Source organism: Rhinopithecus bieti, unplaced genomic scaffold (assembly GCF_001698545.2).
Source record: "Rhinopithecus bieti isolate Rb0 unplaced genomic scaffold, ASM169854v2 scaffold_3763, whole genome shotgun sequence".
In the NCBI taxonomy this organism is placed as follows: Eukaryota; Metazoa; Chordata; class Mammalia; order Primates; family Cercopithecidae; genus Rhinopithecus; species Rhinopithecus bieti.
The window spans coordinates 1,972,997-1,996,282 of record NW_016804379.1 but is presented as its reverse complement, the minus strand read 5'-3'; the positions used below and the strand labels follow the sequence as shown (position 1 = coordinate 1,996,282).

The 23,286-nt window shown below is 44.8% G+C and overlaps 2 protein-coding genes across 2 annotated transcripts in view; one reads left to right on the top strand and one right to left on the bottom strand.

Annotated features, from left to right (window-relative positions):
- Positions 1–10,436, bottom strand: part of GPA33 (glycoprotein A33) — a 42,662-nt gene extending 32,226 nt beyond the window's left edge. The window contains exon 1 of the mRNA XM_017867614.1: positions 10,081–10,436. Coding sequence (XP_017723103.1) covers positions 10,081–10,171 — 91 coding nt within the window. The 5' untranslated portion in view covers positions 10,172–10,436. The remainder of the gene's footprint in view (positions 1–10,080) is intronic.
- A 4,994-nt stretch (positions 10,437–15,430) lies between these two features.
- Positions 15,431–23,286, top strand: part of STYXL2 (serine/threonine/tyrosine interacting like 2) — a 42,846-nt gene continuing 34,990 nt past the window's right edge. The window contains exons 1-2 of the mRNA XM_017867613.1: positions 15,431–15,548; positions 16,187–16,312. Of these exons, the coding sequence (XP_017723102.1) occupies positions 16,203–16,312 (110 nt within the window). The 5' untranslated portion in view covers positions 15,431–15,548; positions 16,187–16,202. The remainder of the gene's footprint in view (positions 15,549–16,186; positions 16,313–23,286) is intronic.

Sequence of the window (23,286 nt, the reverse complement as noted above, 5' to 3'; positions counted from 1 at the left end):
AAAAAAAAAAAAAAAAAAAAAAAAACTTGCACAAATATGGAGCACTCTTTCAAAGTTATTTGTAAACCTGAGAAGGATCTTAAAAAGCTCATCCCATGCCCTGAGGCACACTTACATTTTCCATAATTTGAGACGAGAAGTTATTCCGTGTTTAAAAACTTTATGCCAACAGCCATCTTGGGAATCCTTCATAGTTAGCCTAAATCCTTTCCACCCATTCAGTCAATAGCCTCTTGTTCTGACATTACTGGCAATGAAGACATTTGGCTGGACTTTTTAATAATTTCCCATTGTAAGTTTAGAGGCTTCTGATGTTTGCAATCACCAGCTTTTTCACTTCCATCTGGAATAAATCCAATTTCTTTTACTTCTTTCCACAGGCTTTATGCTTATTAGCGCTGCTTCCCTCATTTTCTCTTCCGGGGGTCTTTGCATCCCTACTCAGTGAATGAGACCAAAGCACCAGGTAGGACATCTAAGCTGGGATGAGGAAGTTGAGAAGTGAAGCTCATTTTTAGAGTCTTCCAGCTCCCTCGCTTTCTACTTCCTTGTCTAGGTCGGCATTCAGTATCACGTCTCCAGTTGCCCAGAGCCCACCCTCCTCCCAGTAGTTGTGGCTCTCCCATCCAGTCACTCCCTTTGCCCTATGCCCGTCATGCTGTAGACATTTTCTTTCTTCCATCCTCTCTCCCCTACTCTCCTTGTCAAGGCTGAGCTCTTCTGATGGTCAAGAAGAGCATCCATCCTATAAGCTAATTTACTGTAAGGTGTTACTAACTAATAATGTATCAATGTGTTAGCCTCCAGGGGTATACAAGTTAGAAGTGCAAGCGCCTTTACTTGCAAGGAAGGAATCATAACAATCTCTTGCGTGATAGCACATGCATTGTCCTAAAGAAGATGCCTCAACCTTCCCAAGAAGAATTGATAACTCTGTCCTTTGCGTCACCTACTACCCATGGCTTCCTGCCTCCTAGTGCTTCTCTCTCGTAAAACTTTATTATACAATACAGCAGCATGGCCAAGAGCACAAATGCTGGAGCCAAACTATACAGGTTGGAACCCTCTTTCTTACTTTTCCTAACTGTGTAACTTTACGCAACTGAATTAACTTCTCTGGGCTTCAGTTTCCTCAACTGTAAAGTGAGCGTCATCATATTATCTAACTCCAGGTTGTGAGAGGGTTGAATGACTTCACATAAAGTGCACATCCTTTACCCTGGGACATAAAGGACTCTACAGGCAATCTAGGTTGTCAAGTCTCTCTCCTCCACTGCCCTGTGTTTTCTCCATCTTCATATCCCCAGAGCTCAGCAAAGTGCCTAACACGTAAAAGGTCTCAATATGTGCTTTCTGACAGCAAATGAATGAGTTATAAAGAATTTAAGCTTACAGGATGGGTAGGATTTAAAACCAGAGAAACTTGGTGGAAGAACCTATTCAATGAATTGCTGGAAACTGACCAAAAGTAAAATAAAGGACCAAAGGAGCCCCAGAGATGGGAAGTGGAGTCTGCAAGATACCCCAGCTGGAAATGGGAGAGGTTATTTCCCCTCCCTAAGGGGGTCGGTATGGGGAGCCAGCTTGAGGTCTCAATGATTGCTTGTAAAAAATTAAGGTTTATTAAGAAGATAATAAACGATCTCTTGAGAACTAAATGGAAAGTAATACATTGGAAGATAATGAAATGCTTGATGGAACCGGCGGCTTGAGGCATACATAGCACATTATGTGAGCCCTTGGGAAATTGGCATTAATGCCTCCACTTAGGAAAATCCATTTGCTCAGAGAAACCACGTTCTTAGGGAGGAGATTCTGGAGGCCAGAAGGGACCCAGCCAGCCCCAGGACCAAGTACTATGCTCTGGTGTTGAGAAAGTGCTGGTCTCTAGGGAGAAGAAGGCAGTTCGCACACACAGGTTGATTTGTCCTTCCTTTATAGGCAGGGGTAACAGCCCCTGCAGGCTCTCAAACTGGCCCCTGAGAGAGGAGAGATTGAGAGGCTGGGAGGGAGGTGGTTTAGGGCTCAATAAATGTTGAACCGTTCATTCAACATGATTCTTTAGGCATCTATAAATTCAGATCAATCCAATAAAATTCTCCTAATGTCCTAGTTTAGTGCAAGGCACCAGGAAAATGATCAGAGGTATGTCCACACTCCATCTTGGAAGCCCACCAGGACCACCCCAGCCCTTCCTGCTGGCTAGCTTTCCCGAGCCACTTCGGGCAGATGTGTCCCAGGCACATGTAGTTCTCATGTTGATATGGGCTGTGCATCAGGCTCCTTCACTCAACAGATGGCAGGCTCCTTGGAGCAGGGTCTGAGTCTCAGACTTCTCTTATATCCACCACTCGTCGGCTCGACCCGCGTGTCTACACTGAGCTGGGTCCTAATAAGGTCTTGTTGATTGAGTGGTCTGTGGCACAATCTCTACTTAGGAAGCAGTCAGAAGTTACTGTCAGCCAGCATCCTAATAGAGCCTAATTAAGTGTTAAAGTGCAAGTGTTAAGAGAATGAGGCGTGTAGGGGGAGAGGGGAGGAGCTGAGTTAAAACCAGGAAAAGAATATTTAATGGAAGGCTTATGGAGGAGGTAGAACTTGACATAGCTCCCAAGGGATTCAATTCACGGTGCAGGACTGCATATATAAGGGAACAAAGCAGGATGCAAAACTGTACGTACAACAGTGTCCCAATCCCACACAATCACAGACAGAGAGACAGAGAATATTTTTAGAAGAAAATATACCAAAATACAGTACTAATAACAGTTATCTGTGGCTTCTGAGACCATGGAGCAATCTGAGATTTCTTCTATGTGTACTTTCCTTTCCCAAATGCTCTGTAACAAACATACATCCCTCTTTTAACAATAAAGCCAACTAGGAGGTGAAGAAGTAGAGACAGTGAGGGCAGCCTATTTTGTCAGGAGCTCATCTAACACTGGACGATGAGAAAGCTGAGACCAGAGGGGCACAGAGGATCCTGAGCAGATTTCTTTAGCCCCTCTGGGATTGAAGATGGAGAGACAGGGGTGGGTTTGTAGGTTATAGAGAAGGTGCTCCCAGCAAGGAAGAGACTGAAAGTGCAGGAGACACCAGATGGAGCAAGACCTTAGCCTGGGAGGGGACCTGAGAGGAGGCGAAGATCCAGGGCACAGGTGGAAAGCCAGCTTTGCTCACAGGAAGTGTCACCTGCTCCCCAAGTGCAGACAGATATGTCGGTGGGCAGGTGCAGGGCGTGAGCTCTAGCCAACGGATAAACATTTTATGCTCCTCTCCCAGTGAACTTTGTGATGGCCCTAATGGGAAGCGTCTGTCTGTCATCATGTTCTGCCCATGCCCGGTGTTTATGGCATCCCTGACTCAGCAGGGCAGAAAAGGAGGAAGCAGCCCAAAGGTTACTGGGTAGGAGAGGAGAGGGAAACACCTCAGGAAGGAGGCGGGTTCCAAGCCTGACGGTTGGTGCCCCAGGCAGAGAGGAGAAAGGGTGATCTGGGAACAGAGACAAGCCCCACAGAGCAAGCAGAGAGAAGACGATGGAGGGCCAAACCTGAGTGCTGCCAACCTGGGGTGGCTTGAGGGGCAACTGAACTTCCCCGCAAGTCCACTATGTCCTACACCAGCTGTTGGGATACTGAAACTTCCATCATTGACAGAAGGCACAGAAGCTCCTGCTAAAATGCAGGTGATGTCTGAGAGGCAGGGAAGACACACTAAGTGACCTTCTCTAAGTCACCTTAACCTGTGGATTAATCCATCTCCCTAACTAGCTAATGCCTCTTATCTATCAAACCCAGGAAAGGAAAGTGAGGCAGGACCATTCTGAGAGAAGCAAGTGAGATTAGGAACGTGGAGCTTGGAGACAAGCAGGGGCAGCCTGGAGGAGGAAGAAAAGCAGGAAAGGCAGGATAGGAAATGGTGAAGCCAGCCAGCCTGCTGCCAGGGGAGGTTCAGAAGGGTCGGCACTCATTCACTAACACGTATCCAGCAAATGGCTGCTGGGAGCCTGTGTCCTGGGCACTATGCCAGACTCTGGGAATACAACGTGGGGCAGTGACAGATGCAGTTCCTGCTCTCACACGTTCACTGTTCCAGGGACGGTGTAATAAATAAATAATCATAGAAAGAAATATAAAACCACCACAGTAACAAGTGTCATGCATTGGATGGGAGGATATAACAGAGAGGGTACCCTGAGGAAGGGCCTTTTGAGCTGAGATTGAAACATAAGCAGGAGTGAATCATGAGAAAATAGGAAAAGAGGTGTGAGGGAAGGGCATCGTGCAGAGGTCAGGGGGTGGCAGAAGGCGAGGCATGTTTCAGAAACTAACACAAGCCAGTGTGTAGCTATGGCACCAGGGAGGTTTTGGGGGGTATATGATTCCCCATATGATATCCTTTAGCCTCCCACTATCAATCCAAGTAAACTTGTCCAAATACAGGACAAATAAAAACAGCTTCCTTGTCTCATCCAAGTAGTTGAGGACAAATCCTGCTATGCGCCCTTTCAGCCAGATTTCCTGCCCCCATCAAGACCCTCCTACAAGCAACTCAAATCACACCATACACGGCCAGTGCAGCCAGAAATGTAGGCTGGGCCTGACCCTTATCTGAGTCTTTATCCTAACAGTCATGGGAAGTTACGGAAGGGCTTTAAGCAGAGGTAGTGACATGGTCATGATTTTATTTTACAAGATCATTCTGGCTCCAGGGTAGAGAGCAGTTAGGAGAAGGGCAAACAGACTCAGGAGGCAAGCGAGGCAGCTGTGGCAGTAGCTTAGGCGAGGCAGTGTAGAGCAGGAGGTGGCAGAGGATATGGAGAAAAACGGGCAGACTGAAGAAATGCTGGAGAGCTAAAATCATCACACAAAGTGATGATCTGAATTTGTAGGTGGGGGACAAAGAGATCAAGGGTGATGTGGCGGTTTTAAAATGTGGTACCCAAATTCTTTTAAACTGTTCTCATGAAAAGGTGTTCTTATTCTCTCCCTTGAGTTGGGTTCTGTGACTGCTTCTCAACAGAATATGACAGAAGCGATGCTGGGTCAGTTCCTGGGCTTTGCCTTAAGAAACCAGCAGCTTTAACTTCTTGTCTCTTTAGATGTTTACTCTTGAAATCCAGCCATCACGTTATGAGGAGACACAAGCTCGTCTGTGGAGAGGCCCCTGGAGAGAGGAACTAGACTATATACCAGTTTGTTAGCCAGTGAGTGCATCATCTTGGAAGTGGGTCTTCCAATGCTGGTTAAGCCAACCCAGCTGATACTGCATAAAGCAAAGACAAGCTGTCCCTGCCAAGCACCACCCAAATTGCTAATTTAAGAGCAAAATAAAAGATTACTATTATTTTAAGTCACTAAATGTTGGAGTGATTTATTACACAGCAATAGGAAATGTAACAGATAACTGCTAGGTTTCTGGTTTTCCTTCCTGAATAGACAGTTTGTCATTTATTGAGAGAGGTTTGGGGACCCAGGTTTGGGGACAAAGATCATGAGTTTTGTTTTCAGTTTGAGAGTTCGCAGTGTTCCGCAAATCTAGGTTGAGAAGTCATGTGGGCTGTTGGACTTGTGAGACAATAGCTCAGGAGAGATGTTGAGTTTGAAGACAGAAATTTATAAGTCAGCTGGGAATGGGTGGCAACTAAAGCTTTGGAAGTGGAGGTGGACGTAGAGTGACAATAGGAGAGCCTGGGGGACTCTGACATTTCATGGTAGGGCAGAGGAGAATGAGGCTGCTAAGGAGACATGGAAAGATCAAGTCCAGAGATGTAGGAGGAGAACAAGGAGAGGAAGTCTCATGGGAACCAACAGAATAGAGTGTTTCAGGAACGAGGAAGAGATTAGCCAGGTCAAACACTGCCAGGATTACAAGTACATGCTGGGCCAGGCACACTTTCCCCAGGCTTCCTGGTGACCAGCATCACAATAGGCAGCATGATTGTATTACCAAAAAGCCCTGAGAAGGGACTCTGCTGGGCAAAGGCAAGATGAGGATCACACCTGTGCCTATGAACCAATTCTTCCCTAGGGCCTTGCTTCTCAGACTCTGTGGTCCCTGGACCAGGAGTATCATCCGCTGGGAGCTCATTAGAAATGCAGAATCTCAGGTCCTACCCTGGACATACTGAAGCATCTGCATTTTAACAAGATCCTCAGATGACTTGTATGCACACTAATGTGGGAGAACGCATACAATCGAGCCCCCTAAATTGAGGGAATTGGACAGTAACTCAGAGAAGCAGTCAGATGACGCAAAACAGAGCTGAAAGTCACACGCAGTGTATTAGAGGCAACTGTTCATTAAACCGACTTTTCCTCAAGTTCCAATTTGTGTGTCTACACCTAGACTGCACATCAGAATCACCTGGGTAACTTTTCAACAACCAAAGAGAAACCCAGACCCTGCCCCTCTGGATCCTGACTCAGAAGGTATGGGGGAGACTGGGCATCTGTATTTTCACTTTCCAGGTTAGGCTGATGGGCAACCAAGGTTGAGAGCCACTGGCCTAAACTATTATTCTTCCTCTTTTGAACACTTACCCCTCTTAAATGGACCATTCATTACATCCTTTCTCCATTGAGGCTGGGACTGAGACTACAGTAGGACATTTTAATCCTGATTGCATCTCTGACAGGCAGGCACCTTTCCCAGGTTAAAGTTCTCCTGAGTTTTTCTCATTTAACTTAGAAAAACAAGGAAGCTTTCTCTCATTCTAGGAAGGTGGGGTGTGTAAGTAAGTGTGTGTGTGAGAGAGATCGGGTCTTCAAAGGTTTCACTGTCTCTGAGCAGAGCTGTTCAGTGACTTTTTTCTCCTGGAGCTTTCCTCTTTATGTATCCCTTTTCATGCGGCGGTACATTGCAGCACGTCAAATCTTTCATGAAGTCTGGTGGCTGAAAAAAAATCCTGAAATGGAAGTGCCTTGATTTTGTGCACACATTGGAGCATTTTCTCTAACAGCCTTGTGGAGAGGGCAGCACAGGGCGGCTTTTTGGGTGATAATTTAGGGTTCGCCCACAGTGACCTCTGACTCCCTTTCTTGGCACGTGTCTGCCATCTCAGAGCTCTCAGGTGATTGGTCACCAAAGTCTACTAATTTTCTGTAACTTACATTTCCCCACAGTAATAACAATAACTGCACTCATAACTGGCATTTATTGAGTGGTTATTATGTGTCAGGTACTGTTCTAAGATTTTTACATGTGCAAACTCATTTAGTACCCGTAATAGCCCTGTTGGGGCACAGCGTGAATTTTACACCCTCTCCATTTCAGACTAGAAGACTGTGCAAGAAGACTTTAGCAAGGTGAAGTCATTTGCCCATACCATAGTCAGTTAAGAGGCAATGGGGTCAGCCCCATTTGATCCCTTGGGATGGCAGTGGAGTGTCAGGAGGGACGGGTGGAGCGTTTCCCAGGCATGGAGGTCTGTTGTGTCACTGACTCTGTTTAGAATTGTCAGCACATGGTAATCATAAAAAGCAGATCAACAGTGGCTCAAGCCTGTAATCCTAGCACTTTGGGAGGTAGAGGCAGGCAGATACCGAGGTCAGGAGTTCAAGACCAGTTTGGTCAGCGTAGTGAAACCCTGTCTCTACTAAAAATACAAAAAATTAGCCACGCATGGTGGTGCAAGCCTGTAATCCCAGCTACTCAGGAGACTGAGGCAGGAGAATTTCTTGATCCTGGGGGACGGAGGTTGCAGTGAGCTGAGATCACACCACTACTGCACTCTAGCCTGGGCAACAGAGCGAGACTGTCTCACAGAAAAAAAAAAAAAAAAAAAAAGCAGACCAACTCTTAGTCGGTTTTACACTCTCTAGTTTAAAAGCACCACCTTACATTTGTGCCCCCTGCATGGGACCCTATGAATAGCTTCTGCTTCCTCGAACACCACTTGAGTCCTGGGACCCGTTCATCAGTGCAGTGCTTCCCTGCCCAGGTCTTAGCAGAATCAATTCCTGGGAAAGGTCAGATGGGAAGAGAAAGAAGAGAAAAGCCCAGTAGGTCCTCTGGAACCCAACTCAAGCTCCACCTCCTCCAGGAAGCCTTTCCGAATGTCCCTGCTCCTACCTGGGTCTCCGCTACCTGCGCAAAGGAGGTGGTGGTGTCCTCTCATGACGCATGGTGGGGAGGACTGCCTGGTTGCTTTTGTTCAACCTTTGAAGGTCTTCCTTGCTCACCTGCAGTGGCAATGGCTATTTCACTATTTAGTAAACTCTGTCTATATGCTTCGAGTTGACCACCAAGCCTGGCTTTTCCTGCCCCACTGCTCTGGTCCCTTCTTCTTAATGTAAGATATGGAGGAAGAAACGGTGGTGGGCAAATGATTCTCGGCTGGGCAGGCTGTGGGGGGGGTATGGGGCAGAGGTAGAAGACACTCCATCAGTGTGTCTGAAAACATTCCCAAGACTTGTTCTGCTGGGTGCGTTCCCCAGGGGCCACCTGCCTTCTCATAGGAAGAAGCAAAATGTCCTGTTCCAGGCAATTCAGAGTTAAGGCCATTTTTCCCTCCAAGCTGGGTGAGCATTTCGTTTTAAGATCTTTTTTCTAAGCCAAATTTTCTTCTTTTTATTCATGCATGGGTTGTAGCCAGACTACAAGTGTGGGGCTATGTGTTGGGAGTTGGGGTGGTGCAGGCGTGGAGCAGCTTCTGGCTTACCAGGAGAAGATGGGAGAATCACTGGCCCAGTCAGGGAAGGGTGGGTGTTTCCTTCAGCCTCCCTCCCTCAGGCCCTGAAGCATCCTCCTTGCCTGAATCTGATGGCTGAGATGGGCCCGATTATGACTAATCATTCCAGCCTCCTCACTTCTATGGCGCCTGCACAAACTATGTGCTCAGTAAAGAGTTGTTCGGATAAAGGAATGAGCCAACCAGTCCATCTTGGTGGATGAGGAGGGGCTTCCTGCCTTCAGTCAGATGGACTTGAGCCAGCCTGAGCTAATGATCTTACCCAGATCTTCCTACAAACCATGTGATCCAGCCCTTCCCCAGCAGCAGGCTGCCCTTCCCTCAAGAGCCCCAACGCCAGGTGTTGAGAGATGAGCGTATCTAGGACCTGGGAGAACCACGATGAGCTGTAGGCCACGTGGCCCTGAGCTTTCCTGTGTATGCTAAAAAGTGAGCTCTAAACCAGTCTCCGGGTTTCCACTTCCCGAGGCTTAGTGCTCCTGAGTTTCCTGTATAGCTCTTCTCCTCCCCATTGCTGCTGGATTCTGGAAGTCCTCAACAGGGTCTGAATTGCAAGGTGACGGCCAAATACACTAAACCAAAGATATTCCTAAACTTTCCCAAACCCTGCATCTCTCAACTTCCCTCTCTCCATTCTATTTCCTTCCGATGCCCAGCAAAATAGTTGGAACCTTAATGCCAAGACTTCCATTCTAAATCTTAGACACTCCATAGGTTCCCACACAACACTGTGCTATTAAGTACTTGATTTGGATTCAACCATATACTCATGAATGTCTGATTTTATTCTGGGAGGTTTCCCTCCCAGAGGGAAATGCTCCGAGTCCCAGAGTTTTCAATGACCAGGGTCCCAGAAGCGGCAAGGAGCTTTGGCCTTTGGAAAAGACCCTTCTAGTTTGTTGTTTGTTTTTAGGGTTTGAATCTTCTCTTGCTCTGCGAATGATACTGGATAAGTTGCACTGTCTCTTCTGCCTCAGTTTCCTGTCTTTTTCTCTGATTTTAACACAAACGTTAATATACTAGATAATGAACGTATCTAGATCCACACACCCTGGATTTTCTAGGACAAATCGGATTTCAAATACTTTGTCCCCACTGTCAAATTCTGTGTCTGATCCTATAATCTAATTTGGGATAAGAAAATACGGTCTTGAGAGTACTTTGAATTCTTCACGTCAGCAATAGGCTAGAATGTTATTTACTAATATGCAAATAAAAACCATTCTGATTCTGGGCACTGGCCCGGAATGTGTAATTCTGCCCAGCAGGAACACCGCTGTGTTGCTGGAGGCCCTTCCTGGGAAGGCTTTGGGAGAGCCTCTCCCTCAGCCCTAGGTCCCCACGTCTCACCCACCCCTGGGCACTGGACAGAAAAGGGGCCTACTCACCTGCACAGAGCATCCACAGCACAGGCCACATCTTCCCCACCATGGTCTTGCTTCTTCTCTGCCCTAAACCTAGCCTGTCACTGGCAGCCATCAGACAGGTCTGAGCTGTCTGGTTAAGGCAGCCTCTGGCCTGGCCCAACTGGAGGTCCCTGCAGTTTTCTCTCTTCCCACCCACCTCTGCCCAGCCTCAGCTAGATTGGCAGGTGAGCTGGGGCTGGGCTCATGCATCACCTACTCCAAAGGTCCCAAGAGGAGTCTTCCCTACTTCCATTGAGTTTCCCTTAAACCAGCCACCTCCCCTGCCTTCTCCCTACTTAGCAGGTGTACAAAGTCCTAGACTGCTCACAAAGGGGTAGGCCTTATAACTGACAGGAAATAAATAATAAAAAGAGAAATGCCCTCAGAGGCAGGGTTCCAAGCTAGTAAAAGAAAGGTGTTGCCCATATTTGCTGAAACACTTCAAGACACAATGTGATCTGTTTCTCTACTTCTCTCCTCTTCTACAACCTCCACCCCACAGTGCACTAGAGATATAGTCATGAAGAAAACAGGAAGTCTCTCCCCTCAGAGTTTATATCCTGATTGGGAAAGTAGCAAGTTCATAAGTGAAAGAAGATCATCTTGGGGACACGTGACCAACTCGTCTCAGTTTTCCTAGGACTGTCCTGGTTTTCAAACCAAAAGGAACCCCCTCAGTCCCAAGCAAATTGGGATGATGGTCACCCTACTGAAAGAATGATCAGTGGTGTGGGACCATAATTCTCCAGGAGCAGCGGCTGTTGCTGGTTTCTTCCATAGATATTCTAGATATATGATAGAATAGGCGCAAATGATAGTGCGCCATATACACTGTTCTGCAATGATTTATTCATTTTTCATTTAATGAAAGGTTTTAGAAAGCTTTTTGTATTGGTATGTATAAAACCACCATCATCTATTTAAAATGGCGATATTTCACTGTATATGAGTGACATGATTTATTTAACCAAACTACTTTTAAGATTTTTTCTTCCTCTTTCACAATTATGAAAAGATTGCAACCAATATCTATTATGTGTACGATATTTCACGTGTTGTGATTATACATGTAAGATAAATTCTTAAAAGTAAAATTGCTGAAATGACTCACTGAAAAGTTATACATATTTGTAATTTTTATAGATATTGCTAAAGTAGCTACCATGAGAATTTTACAGCCTACATTCCTATTAGCAGCATATGAAGATGACTATCTCCCCACACACTCATTGACACAGCTACCAAATATTTATGACACAGTTATCAAACTTTCTGCTCATCGCCAATCTAAGTGAACATGATATCCCATTGCATCCGGAATTGGTGGATTCTTGGACTCGCTGACTTCAAGAATGAAGCCTCAGACCCTGGTGGTGAGTGTTACAGTTCTTAAAGAAGGTGTGTCCGGAGTTTGTTCCTTAAGGTGTTCAGATGTGCCCAGGGTTTCTTTCTTCTCATGGGTTCGTGGTCTTGCTGACTTAAGGAAGGAAGCTGCAGACCTTTACAGTGAGTGTTACAGTTCTTAAAGGCAGCGCATCTGGAGTTGTCTGTTCCTTCCAGTGGGTTCGAGGCCTTGCTGGCTTCAGAAGTGAAGCTGTAGACTTTTGCGGTTAGTGTTACAGCTCATAAAGGCAGCATAGACCCAAACAGTGAACAGCAGCAAGATTTATTGCCAAGAGTGAAAGAACAAACTTCCCACAGCTGAAAAGGACCCCAGCAGGTCTTCACGGCTAGCTCGGGCAGCCTCCTTCTATTTCCTTATCGGACCCCACGCACATCCTGCTGATTGGTCCGTTTTACAGACAGCTGATTGGTCTATTTTACAGAGAGCTGATTGGTCCATTTTACAGAGAGCTGATTGGCCCACTTTGACAGAGTGCTGATTGGTGCATTTACAATCCTCTAGCTAGACACAAAAGTTCTCCAAATCCCCACTAGATTAGCTAGACACAGAGCACTGATTGGTGCATTTACAAACCTTGAACTAGACAGAGAGTGCTGATTGGTGCATTTATAATCCTTTAGATGCATTAGTTCTCCAAGTCCCCACTAGATTAGCTAGACACAGAGCACTGGTTGCTGTGTTTACAAACCTTGAGCTAGACAGAGTGCTGATTATTGCATATACAACCCTCCAGCAAGACATAAAAGTTCTCTAAGTCCCCACCTGACTCAGGAGCCCAGCTGGCTTCGCTTAGTGGATCCCACCTGGGGGCCACGGGCGGAGCTTGCCTCCCAGTCTGGGCTGCCGGGGGCACTCCTCAGTCATTGGGTGGTTGATGGGATCAGGCACTGTAGAGCAGGGGATGGCGCCCATCAGGGAGGCTCAGGCCACGCGGGAGCCCGGGGACAGGGGGAGGGCTCTGGTATGGTGGGCTGCAGGTCCCAAGCCCTGCCACTTGGGGAGGCGACTGAGGCCCTGCAAGAATTCGAGCTCCGAGCTGGGGGGCTGGCAGTGCTGGGGGACTGGGTGCACGCTCTGCAGCTGCTGGCCCGGGTGCTAAGCACCTCACTGCCCAGGGCCTGGGCGCTGGCTGACCGCTCCCAGTGCGGCCCACTGAGCCCACACCCACTGGGAACTCGCACTGGCCTGTGAACGCCGTGCACAGCCCGGGTTCCCGCTAGCGCCTCTCCACACCTCCCAGCAAGCAGAGGGAGCCGGCTCCCGCCTCGGCCAGCCCAGAGAGGGGCTCCCACAGTGCAGCGGCAGACTGAAGGGCTCCTCAAGCATGGCTACAGTGGACACCAAGGCCGAGGAGGCGCCAAGACTGATCGAGGGCTATTAGCACATTGTCACCTCTCACCATGTATATATAATTTACTTTTAAAAATTATTAGTGAAATTAGGCCAGGCATGGTGGCTCACGCCTGTAATCCCAGCACTTTGGGAGGCTGAGGTGAGCAGATCACAAGGTCTGGAGATCAAGACCATCCTGGCTAACATGATGAAACCCTGCCTCTACTAAAAATACAAAAAATTAGCCTTGCATGGTGGTGGGAGCCTGTAATCCCAGCTACTTGGGAGACTGAGGCAGGAGAATGGTGAAGCCAGGAGGCAGAGCTTGCAGTGAGCCAAGATGGTGCCACTGCACTCCAGCCTGAGCAACAGAGCAAAACTCCATCTCAAAAAAAAAAAAATTATTAGTGAAATTGAAAATATTTTAATATAGTTGTGCATCATATATATAGAGAGAGAGAGAGAGAGAGAGAGAGACTAGGTAGCTCATTTGCCCATATTTCTTTTTTTAATAAATTTTTAAAAATATAGAGAGAGTCTTGCTACATTGACCAGGCTGGTCTGGAAATCCTGGGCTCAAGTAGTCCTGCCTCAGCCTCCCAAAGTGCTGGGATGACAGGTATGAGCCACCACGTCCAGCCGTTTGGCCATATTTCTATTGAGTTGTTGATCTTTAGCTTGTTGACTTCTAGCAGCTCTTTGTATATTAGGGAAAGGAACTTTTGGATGTGATAAGCGTTGCAAATATTTCCCCTAGCATTTCTTTGTGTTATGAATTCATAATATCCTACATGAATTATTGTTATCAATCCTTTTGACTGCTAGGTTTGGTTAACATACAAAATTTGTTGTTTTCTGTTTATTACATTTCACTCAGGCACCTTGTTAAATTATCTTATTATATGTCATAATTGTTCAGCCCCAACATTTTATAATATCTTTGCCAAATTATTCTTCCTAACACACAGCCCTGATGCTATTACTTGTCTGCTCCGGTCCTATCACTGACTCTGCAGAACCTAACAAATTGGCTTTTAAGGTATTCTAGCATTTGTTCTCAAACACAGTCTACCTTCCAGAATTTGTAATTTATGCTCTGACCAAGTTAGACATCTTTTCATACCCAGAATTCATACTTCCTTACCCCCAAAACTTTGCCAATTCCACCCCCTCGGTAATTCCCTTCCCCTACTATATCTACTATTATAATCTCACTTGTCCTTTAGTAACCAGCTCATTTATCACCACTGCTTCTATGAAGTCTTTCCTGATTTCTTCAGTCAGAAGGGCTCTTTCTCACCTTTGAACTCACACAGCACTCTGGATCTCTTTTAGGACACTACATTCTGTCTTATGCTTGAGTTATTTTTGGTCTGTGTCTCATTCCTCCTAATAAACAGTGAGCTCATTCATTCAGCCATTTCAAATGATACTATATACCAGGCATCGTTCCACCTAACTAGGAAGAAAGACAACTTTAAGCTACATGTCTTACCAACTTTGGTCAAGTACAGTGCCATATGTAGTAGGTAATCAATGAATATTTGTAACTGGGTAAATGGATGGATAAATGGATGAAAAGATGACTATAGTATGTGTGGGATGAGAGGTGTGGGCTATTTGGCTTTGCTTTGATCATAGTGATGATAGAGGGGGTAGTGGGGTAAGATACCTTATTTGACATTTATGAAGCTCATAGAATTCTTATGTCACCAGGGTGGCCAACCCATCATCACCTCGGGGTGTGAGTAGAGGGGAGGAAACATGGAGGGTGAGGGCAACTGTCCAGTTGACCATCCAGAGACATGTCTATTAAAAGAAATGTAGGTGGGACACGGTGGCTCACACCTGTAATCCCAGCACTTTGGGAGGGTGAGGTGGATGGATCGCTTCAGCCCAGGAGTTCAAGATCAGCCTGGGCAACATAGTGAGACCCCATCTCTACAAAAAATTTAAAAATTATCTGAATGTGGTGGCATGTGCCTGTACTCCCAGCTACTCATGAGGCTGAGGTGGGAAGATTACCTGACCCCAAGAGATTGAGGCTACAGTGAGCTGTGATGGCACCACTGCACTCTCACCAGGGCAACAGAGTGTGACCCTGTCTAAAAAAAAGAAAAAGAAATATAATTCTGATCGCAAACACTGACTACTCTTTAATTGTACCACAGTGCTCTCCCAATATCTATCTGTTGAGGACCCTTTCCATTCTATATATCTGGTCTTTTATTTAGGCCTCTGAGGTTGACATGTGGCTGTGGTAAGTTTTTTATTATTCTATATCTTTGGATTTAGACTCTCTTCTGGAAGAACTTTGAATAGGCGGTCCCAGGCAAGAGAGTTTGAAGAGAGAGCCCAGAGAAAAGCTGTTTTTTAGGTTCTCCATCTACCAAGCACAAATGGTCTTCCAATTCTGCTGCTAAATGTCAGTGTCTGAAGAATCAGCCAGGAGGGAAAGAGTTAAGTGAGGACTGCTTTGGGGCCTGGGTCTGGAGCCTGCATTCCTTCCTCCCAGAGATCTGCCAGCCTATGGGGCCAGAGGCTAAATTTAGAGGGTGGCTAAGGTTTCCTGTTAACAGCTGTCCTGCCCCTAGGAGAAGAAGCCCTGGAGAGAGGAGGTGGTTGGTTCCTGTCTCACTGGCCAGAACTTCAGCTTCGGTCACTGCATCTGGGTCCCTCAGCCCTTGGTGGGGAACACCCAGGCAGGTTAGAGGTGAGTGTGCTTCTCCCCTCGTCAGTCCTGGTGAGCCCAGGACTTATAATACAAGGAGTAGCAGCTTTGCCCTGAGTGTCAGGGCACAGCCATGATGGCTGGGACCAGCTGCTGGTATACTTCATGTGCCTTAATAGGCTCCAGGATGACGCCTGAGCCAAAGGCCCTGCCTCCTGTGGCCTTGGTTAGAGTCACCGAAGGCCAGCTGCATCTTCCCCAGCAGAGACAAAGGGGTGCGCATGGGCATAGGTGAGGGGTGTGTGTGTATGCACACCCTATAATTTTAACTGAAAAATCTTGCTGGTCCAGGGAAGTCGTTGTTCTTCAACTTCTTGAGCTGAGTTCAGGTAACCTGCTAGCTCCTCTGCCTGCTCCCTTGCTGGCATCTGTGGAAGGAGCCACACTGGCACTTCATATTGTCACTTCAAGGTGGGCTCCTAATATGGTAGGGTGCACTTCTTGGTGTCCCGGTAACAGTGGCTGGGCCAGGTCTGACTGGTTTTTCCTTGTTGGTCCTTTGCCCACTGGGACCTTCCTATTCCTAGTTCCACTGAGGTGACATCACCAACACACCTAATCCCCCGACAAAACCTCTGGAACCTAATTCCCTAACTGCCTTTTTCTTGCCAAACTTTCAGAGGTTGGCAGATTGTCATGGCGACCAGCAAGGACCCAGAGGAGGAGCAGGTAGTCCCAAGTGAGGAGGACGAAGCCAACGTGAGGGCGGTGCAGGCCCACTACCTCCGGAGCCCCTCCCCTAGCCAGTAAGTGACCACTCATCTCCCACCCTCACAGCCACAGCTGGGAGGGGCTGGGGACAGGTTGGGCCATTGGCTCCAGGGAGCCTGCAGCCATCACCTCAGTTCACTCATTTAACAAATATTATTGAGTGCTTGTATGTGTCCTACTTTCTGGAAGAGGTAAATATGCGAATAGACTGATTGCAATGTGGCAGGTGTGTGCTAGGTATTAATATGTCCAGGATCTAGTATGTGGTGGACTAGACACTAGGGAAGGGAACAACTGGACTTGGAAGGTCATAGAAGGCTTGGCTGGAAGAGATGATGATGGACCCGAACCTCAAAGGATGAGTAGGAATTTGGCAGTGCTTGATTCACTAGGACTGGGGCTTGGTATGGGGATGACAGGCCATAGACTATAAGAAAAGGGATCAGGAGAGGAGAAGTCCATGGAAGCATTCCCTAGCACTAAAATAACTTTTTATCCATAATCAAGCTGTGTCTTTTAAACTGGGAGATGTGCATGCCTGGGGCAAGTGGCAAGATGCCAAGGGGCATGAGGCATCTTCCTGGAGAGTCCTCTTTTTACCACAAGTAATTTGAAGCTTTCTTTTACATTAAAATCTCTGACGTTATGTTATCATGTAGAATGAAAAAAATGTGCATAACATTTTAAGACAAACCAGAGACATTAAAGAAATATCATGCTTAATTGCCTGCTAAAACAATACTGTGTGTGCCTGTCCATTTTCTTTTGTCATAAATCGTAACAGGAGACCTGACTTTTAATTATATCTCTGTCACCAAATTGGCGTGAAGAATAACTTAAATGATTGAGCCTTTAGTTGGAAATAACTAACTAAAACATCTGAAATTAACTTCCCCTCTAATAATTTATCATTCTGCTTGACTTCACTTCTCTTCAATTCTCTTGGGGTCTTGCTGGCTCCTCCCTCCTGTGGTTCAAAAGGCTTCCCCAGTAGAGTAAGATGGGAACAAGGGCAGGTGCTCAGCACTCATGGGCCAGCGCACTTCGCCCAAATGGAGCTTAGACACTTCTCCTTTAAAATTCAGCATTATGTCGGGAGTCCAAGGCGGGAGGATCACGAGGTCAGGAGATTGAGCCCAAAGCCTGGCCAATATAGTGAAACCCCATCTCTACTAAAAATACAAAACTTAGCCAGGTGTGGTGGTAGGTGCCTGTAATCTCAGCTACTCGGGAGGCTGAGGCAGGTGTATCACTTGAACCCGGGAGGCAGAGGTTTCAGTGAGCCGATATCGCGCCACGGAACTTCAGCCTGGGTGACAGAGGAGTGAGACTCCATCTCAAAAAAAAAAAAAAAAAGAAAAGAAAAGAAAAAAAAAGAAAATTCAGCATTATGGTCTCACTTAGGAAAACTGTCAGGATTGAGAGATTTAACATATGTCCTCCTCTCTTATATACCCCCCAATAAGGCAGAGGTCGCTTCGTGTGTGGTTGGGATAGGTGACAGTTTCATGTATTGCTAAGGGTAATGTTAGCTATTATATCTAAAGGACATTTCTTTCTTGCTCAAATAAATTCCAAAACAAGTACCTGAGCAGTGATTCAAGAACTAAGACTCCTTTTATCTTGAGGGTTCACCACGTTAAACATGGCTTCTAAAGTCACAATGCTCATCAGTATCCACATAAAATGGAGATGAGCATGGAGAATTTCCCAGGAGGTTTTTTGGTCCAGACCTGAAAATGGCCACTTCATTTTCACTCATATTCCATTGTCTAGAACTCAGCAAGGCCATGCTTTCTTGCAAGGAAGGATGGGAAATAAGGTCCCTGAGCCCAAGAAAATGAGGAAATGAGTGTGTTGATAGTAGCAGTCTCAGCCACAATGTACTCCTCTAGTCAATCAATCCATGTTACCTTTTTTCCCCACCTATAGAACATGTTTACTGCCTCCCAAGTGAGACAACTCAAAATCCCACTTACCAACTGCTGCATACGTAGTTCCAGGCTAGGTTCTCCAATGGGTGTGCATTCTCTCCCTCAGGCCTGAATGCAACACCTTATGGTTGGATCAGGATAACTGCCAAAAACAGCTACCACTTTATAAAAGGAGGAAGAGGAAATACTGCAGTCATATGAATAACGAATATGTTGACCCAGGATGTGAGGAAACCTCCTACATTTGACCTTGATTTGTCTCTCTGAGAGGAATACCCTTGTCTGTTGTTCTCTTTGACCTCTAGCTCTGCCTTCCTAGTTGTCTTGCTTGTCCATTATCCTCCATAACCACGTTGAAGATATGTCTTCCTTGAAGGCTGTATAGCTTTTGCAGACTGTGTCCTGTTTATGAAAATTTGGTGACTCTGGGGCTGTTTTAAGGCTTATGCTGCCCAAAAGCTTTTGGAAGTTCCTGATTTCTTTGAAAATACTACCCTTTCAAAAACTCAATAGGTTTATGATCTATGTAGATTAGACAACTCATGTGTTACTAACCACACTCAAAATTATTTCCTAGATACAGTTTTCAATCCTGATTCATTCATTTGCCTTTTTGCCTCAGTTTAATGTTAGTTATCTTGGTAGGTTGTCTGAAACTGTAAATATGGGTGGAGAGTCCAGGATGCATGTTGTAATTTGTAGTGTAATTGTTAGAAAGTTTTGCAATAGAATGTATAGCTAACAAGCTAATGAAGGGAAGATAAAATAATAAAATATAATCATTCCAAAAGAAGAAAAGAAAGTAGAGAAAAGAATACAGAAAAGAACAACTTTTCCATAAGAAACTATAGGTTAAAAAAAAAGAAAGAAAAAGAATAATAAATAAGAAAATAGTAGAATGGTAGATTTAAGCTCAAATACATGAATAACTACATTAAATTTAAATAGACTAAATACTCCAACTAAAAGACAAAGATTGTCAGACTCAATTTTTTAAAAAGGCTACATAGCGCTTACCAGAGACACACCTTAAAAATAAGGATATAGGCTTGTCATGGTAGCTCATGCCTATAATTCTAGCACTTTGGGAGGCTGAGGTAGGATGATTACTTGAGGCCAGGAGTTTGAGACCAGACTAGGCAACATAGTGAGACCCTGTCTCTGCAAACTTTTTTTTTTTTTGAGACAGAGTCTTGCTCTGTCGCGAGGCTGGAGTGTAGTGGTGCGATCTCGGCTCACTGCAACCTTTGCCTCCAGGGTTCAAGTGAGTCTCTTGCCTCAGCCTCCAAAGTAGCTGGGACTACAGGCACACACCACCCCACCCAGCTAATTTTTGTATTTTTAGTAGAGACGGGGTTTCACCACGTTAGTCAGGATAGTCTCAATCTCTTGACCTCGTGATCCGTCTGCCTCAGCTCCCAAAGTGCTGGGATTACAGGTGTGAGCCACTGCGCCTGCCCAAGCATTTTTTAAAAAATTAGCCAGGCATGGTTGCCCGTGCCTGTAGCCTCAGCTACTCAGGAAGCTGAGGCAACAGGATTGCTTGAGCCCAGGAATTCAAGGCTGCAGTGAGTTATAACCATGCCACTGCATTCCAGCCTGGGTGACAAAGTGAGGCCCTGTCTCAAAAAATAAAATAAAACAAAATAAAATAACGATATACGGAAGTTAACAAAGAATAAAAGAAATTATACTACACTCTTCCAGTTACTGCTGCTCATAACTTCAAATTCTAGTGACATAAAATACCATTTCATTATGTTCATAATCAGGAGCCTAGATGAGGCACAGTGGGGTTAGCCTGTCTTTGCTTGAGGATGTCCAAGGCCTCAGCTAGAAAGATTTGAAGACTGAAGATCACTTAAGGCTGAGGTGACTCACTGAGGCATCTTCACGTTTAGCAGTTTATGTTGAAATTTACCTGGGCTTTTGGCCAGAAAACCTAAGATGTTCCTTCCACGTGGGCTACTTTGGGCTTTCTCTAAGCATGGTAGCTAAATTCCAAGAGTTGCATCCAAGAGAATAAGATAGATGTGTATTAATTTTCATGAGCTAGCCTCAGGAGTTACATAACACCACTTCTGCTGTCCTCTGCTGTCACAAATGCCCATGAAGTTTCAAGGGGAGGCACCATAGACTTCATCACCCCATCAGAGAAGTACCAAGGTGATACCGTAAAGTAAGCAAAAACAAGCCGGTGAAGCAGATTTTAAAGTAATTATTACTAGATACAAAGAGACGGAAAGAGACATTTCATAATGATCAAAGGTTCAATTCACCAAAAAGATTAAATAATTTTCAATTTCTATGTTTAATAACACAGCCTCAAAATATATAAGGCGAAAAACTGACAGAACTGAATGAAAATTAAAAGCCACAATCTCCCTCAACTCTATGTATATTTTTAAAAACTATCTCAGCAACTTATAAAATTTTAAAAAATCAAAAGAACAATTTTTAATAAGAATATCAAAAAATTATCAAGAGTAGTTGGATCAAGGAATAAACAAAATTAACCTAATTAGCATTTATAGAACATGCACCCAACAACTACACGATATATATTCTTGTCATGTACACATGGAGCATTTACCAAAATAGATCATATACTGGGCCATACATATATCAACAAATGTTTAGTGATTGAAATGATGTAGAACATGTTATCTGAACATAGAAGAATAAAGATAGAGATCAGTTAAAAAATTAAAAAATAGAGATTCAAATTAAAAGCACAATTCAATACTACTACAGACTCACCAGAGTATCTCAAACTAAAGAGCAACAATAGCAAATATGAAGATGTGAAGCAATCAAAACTCCCATTCATTGCTGGTGAGAGTGTAAATTAGTACAACCTTTTGGAACTATTTTGCAGTATCTACTAAAGCTAAACATATGGTTGTCCTCTGATCCAGCAGGCTCACTCTTCATAAATACTTAACAAAAACAACTACATATGTGCACCAGAAGATAAATACTATAATGTTTAGCAACTAATAGTCATTAAGAATATAAGATGTACAAACAACATGATGAACCGTCCAATTAGCAGTAGGCTAGATAAATAAAGTCTGGCATATATATTTATTTTAAAAACTGCCTGTCTTGGCCTGTTTTCCATTGCTATAACAGAATACCTGAGACTGAGTAATGTACAAAGAATAGAGGTTTATTTGGCTCATAGCTCTGGAGGCTGGAAAGTCCAACATCAAGTGGCCACATTTGGCAAGGGCCTCATGCTGGCTCATAACATGGCAGATGGCGTCACATGGCATGAGTGCATGTGAGAGAGGAGAGCAGGCATGTGCAAAAGAGACCAAATGCAAGAGGCAGCCTCACTTTACAACAACTCCCTCTCCTGGTAACTAACCCAGTCACCCAAGAGCAAGAACTCACTCCGGTGAGAAAAACATTTATCTCTCCTAACAACTTAATCACCTCTTGAAACACTGCCTTCCAATGCCACCCCATTGGAGACCAAGCCTCAACATGAGTTTTGGTGAAGACAAACCATAGCATTGCCCTAGGGAATATGTATTTTATTAACTGCCTATCACTTTGGAGTGATTGAGCTTCTCAGATTGTTGACTGAGGAAGGCAAATAATAAATATGACACAAAGCGGGAAGGGGTGAAGGGAGTCACCGAAAGGGGAAATAGGAGGCAGGGAAGACTAATTCTGCTGGTTTCCCAATTTTACACCACCTTAGCCTACCACAAGACAAAAGCATTGAAGCAAAGGCATTCAGTTCTTAGCCCTTCCAGCAGCCAGTCTCCCTTACTGGGCAAAAACAGGCTCAACCTGAAAGACCCACTGTCCTGTGCAATGGACTGAACTTCCTTAAAACATGGCCCTGCATCCAGAGCAAATGTCATCTGGATTTGCAGTGACTGCTGCTGAATCCTATTGGTTTTAATGCCCTTCTAGGTTTGTGTCTACTATTCAGCAATTGATTTCTAGAAACTTACCCCAAATCATCTAGCCTTTTTCAGAAATTTTCAAGGAAGGCAAACATGTGGTGACATGGTGACATTTCATGGGCTATCTCTTCCCACAATGTCCTCGTAAAATCTGAACTCTAAACTATTACAATTGCACAGGCTTTGGAGCTATCATCCAATCAATCCCACTTTACTACACAGAACCACACCTAAACCAGTTCAGATGAATGAATCTACAGTGTTTTTTAAAAATGAAAACAGAACCTCAGACTTGGAGAAAATATTTGTAAATTACGTATCTGATAAAGAACTTCTATCTAGAATGTATTTTTTAAAACTTCCACAACCTACTAATAAGGAAACAAACAACTCAATTAAAAAGCAGACAAATGATTTGAATACATAGTCACCAAAAAAGATACGTGGATAGCAAATAAGCTCATGAAAAAAATACTCAAATTCCTTAATCATTAGGGACACACAAATTAAAACCACAATGAGTTACCATTACATACCTATTAAAATATCTGAAATTAAAAAGATTGACCATACCAAATGTTGGTGGAAAATGTGGAGTACTTGGGACAATCTTATACTGCTGGTGGGAATGTAAAATAGTCCAGCCATTTCACAGTTTTTCAGTTTCTTATAAAATTAAACATACATCTACCTAAACATGCACACCTATATCTACATGATCCTGTCATTCTACTCCTAGGTATATACTCAAGAAAAATGAAAGCCTATGTCTCCCAGGCGCAGTGGCTCATGTCTGTAATCCCAGCACTTTAGGAGGCTGAGGCAAGTGGATCCCCTGAGGTCAGGAGTTTGAGGCCAGCCTGGCCAACAGAGTGAAACCCCATCTTAACTAAAAATACAATAATTAGCTGGGTGTGGTGGGTGGGCACCTGTAAGCCCAGCAACTTAGCCTGAGGCAAAAGAATCGCTTGAACCAGAGAGGTGGAGGTTACAGTGAACCAAGATTGCACCACTGCACTTCAGCCTAGGCAACAGAGTAAGAGTCTGTCTCAAAACAAAACAAAACAAAACCCTATGCCTATGCAAAGATTTGTACATGAATGTTCATAGCAGGTTTATTTGTAATAGCCAAAAAACTAAAAACACCCTAGA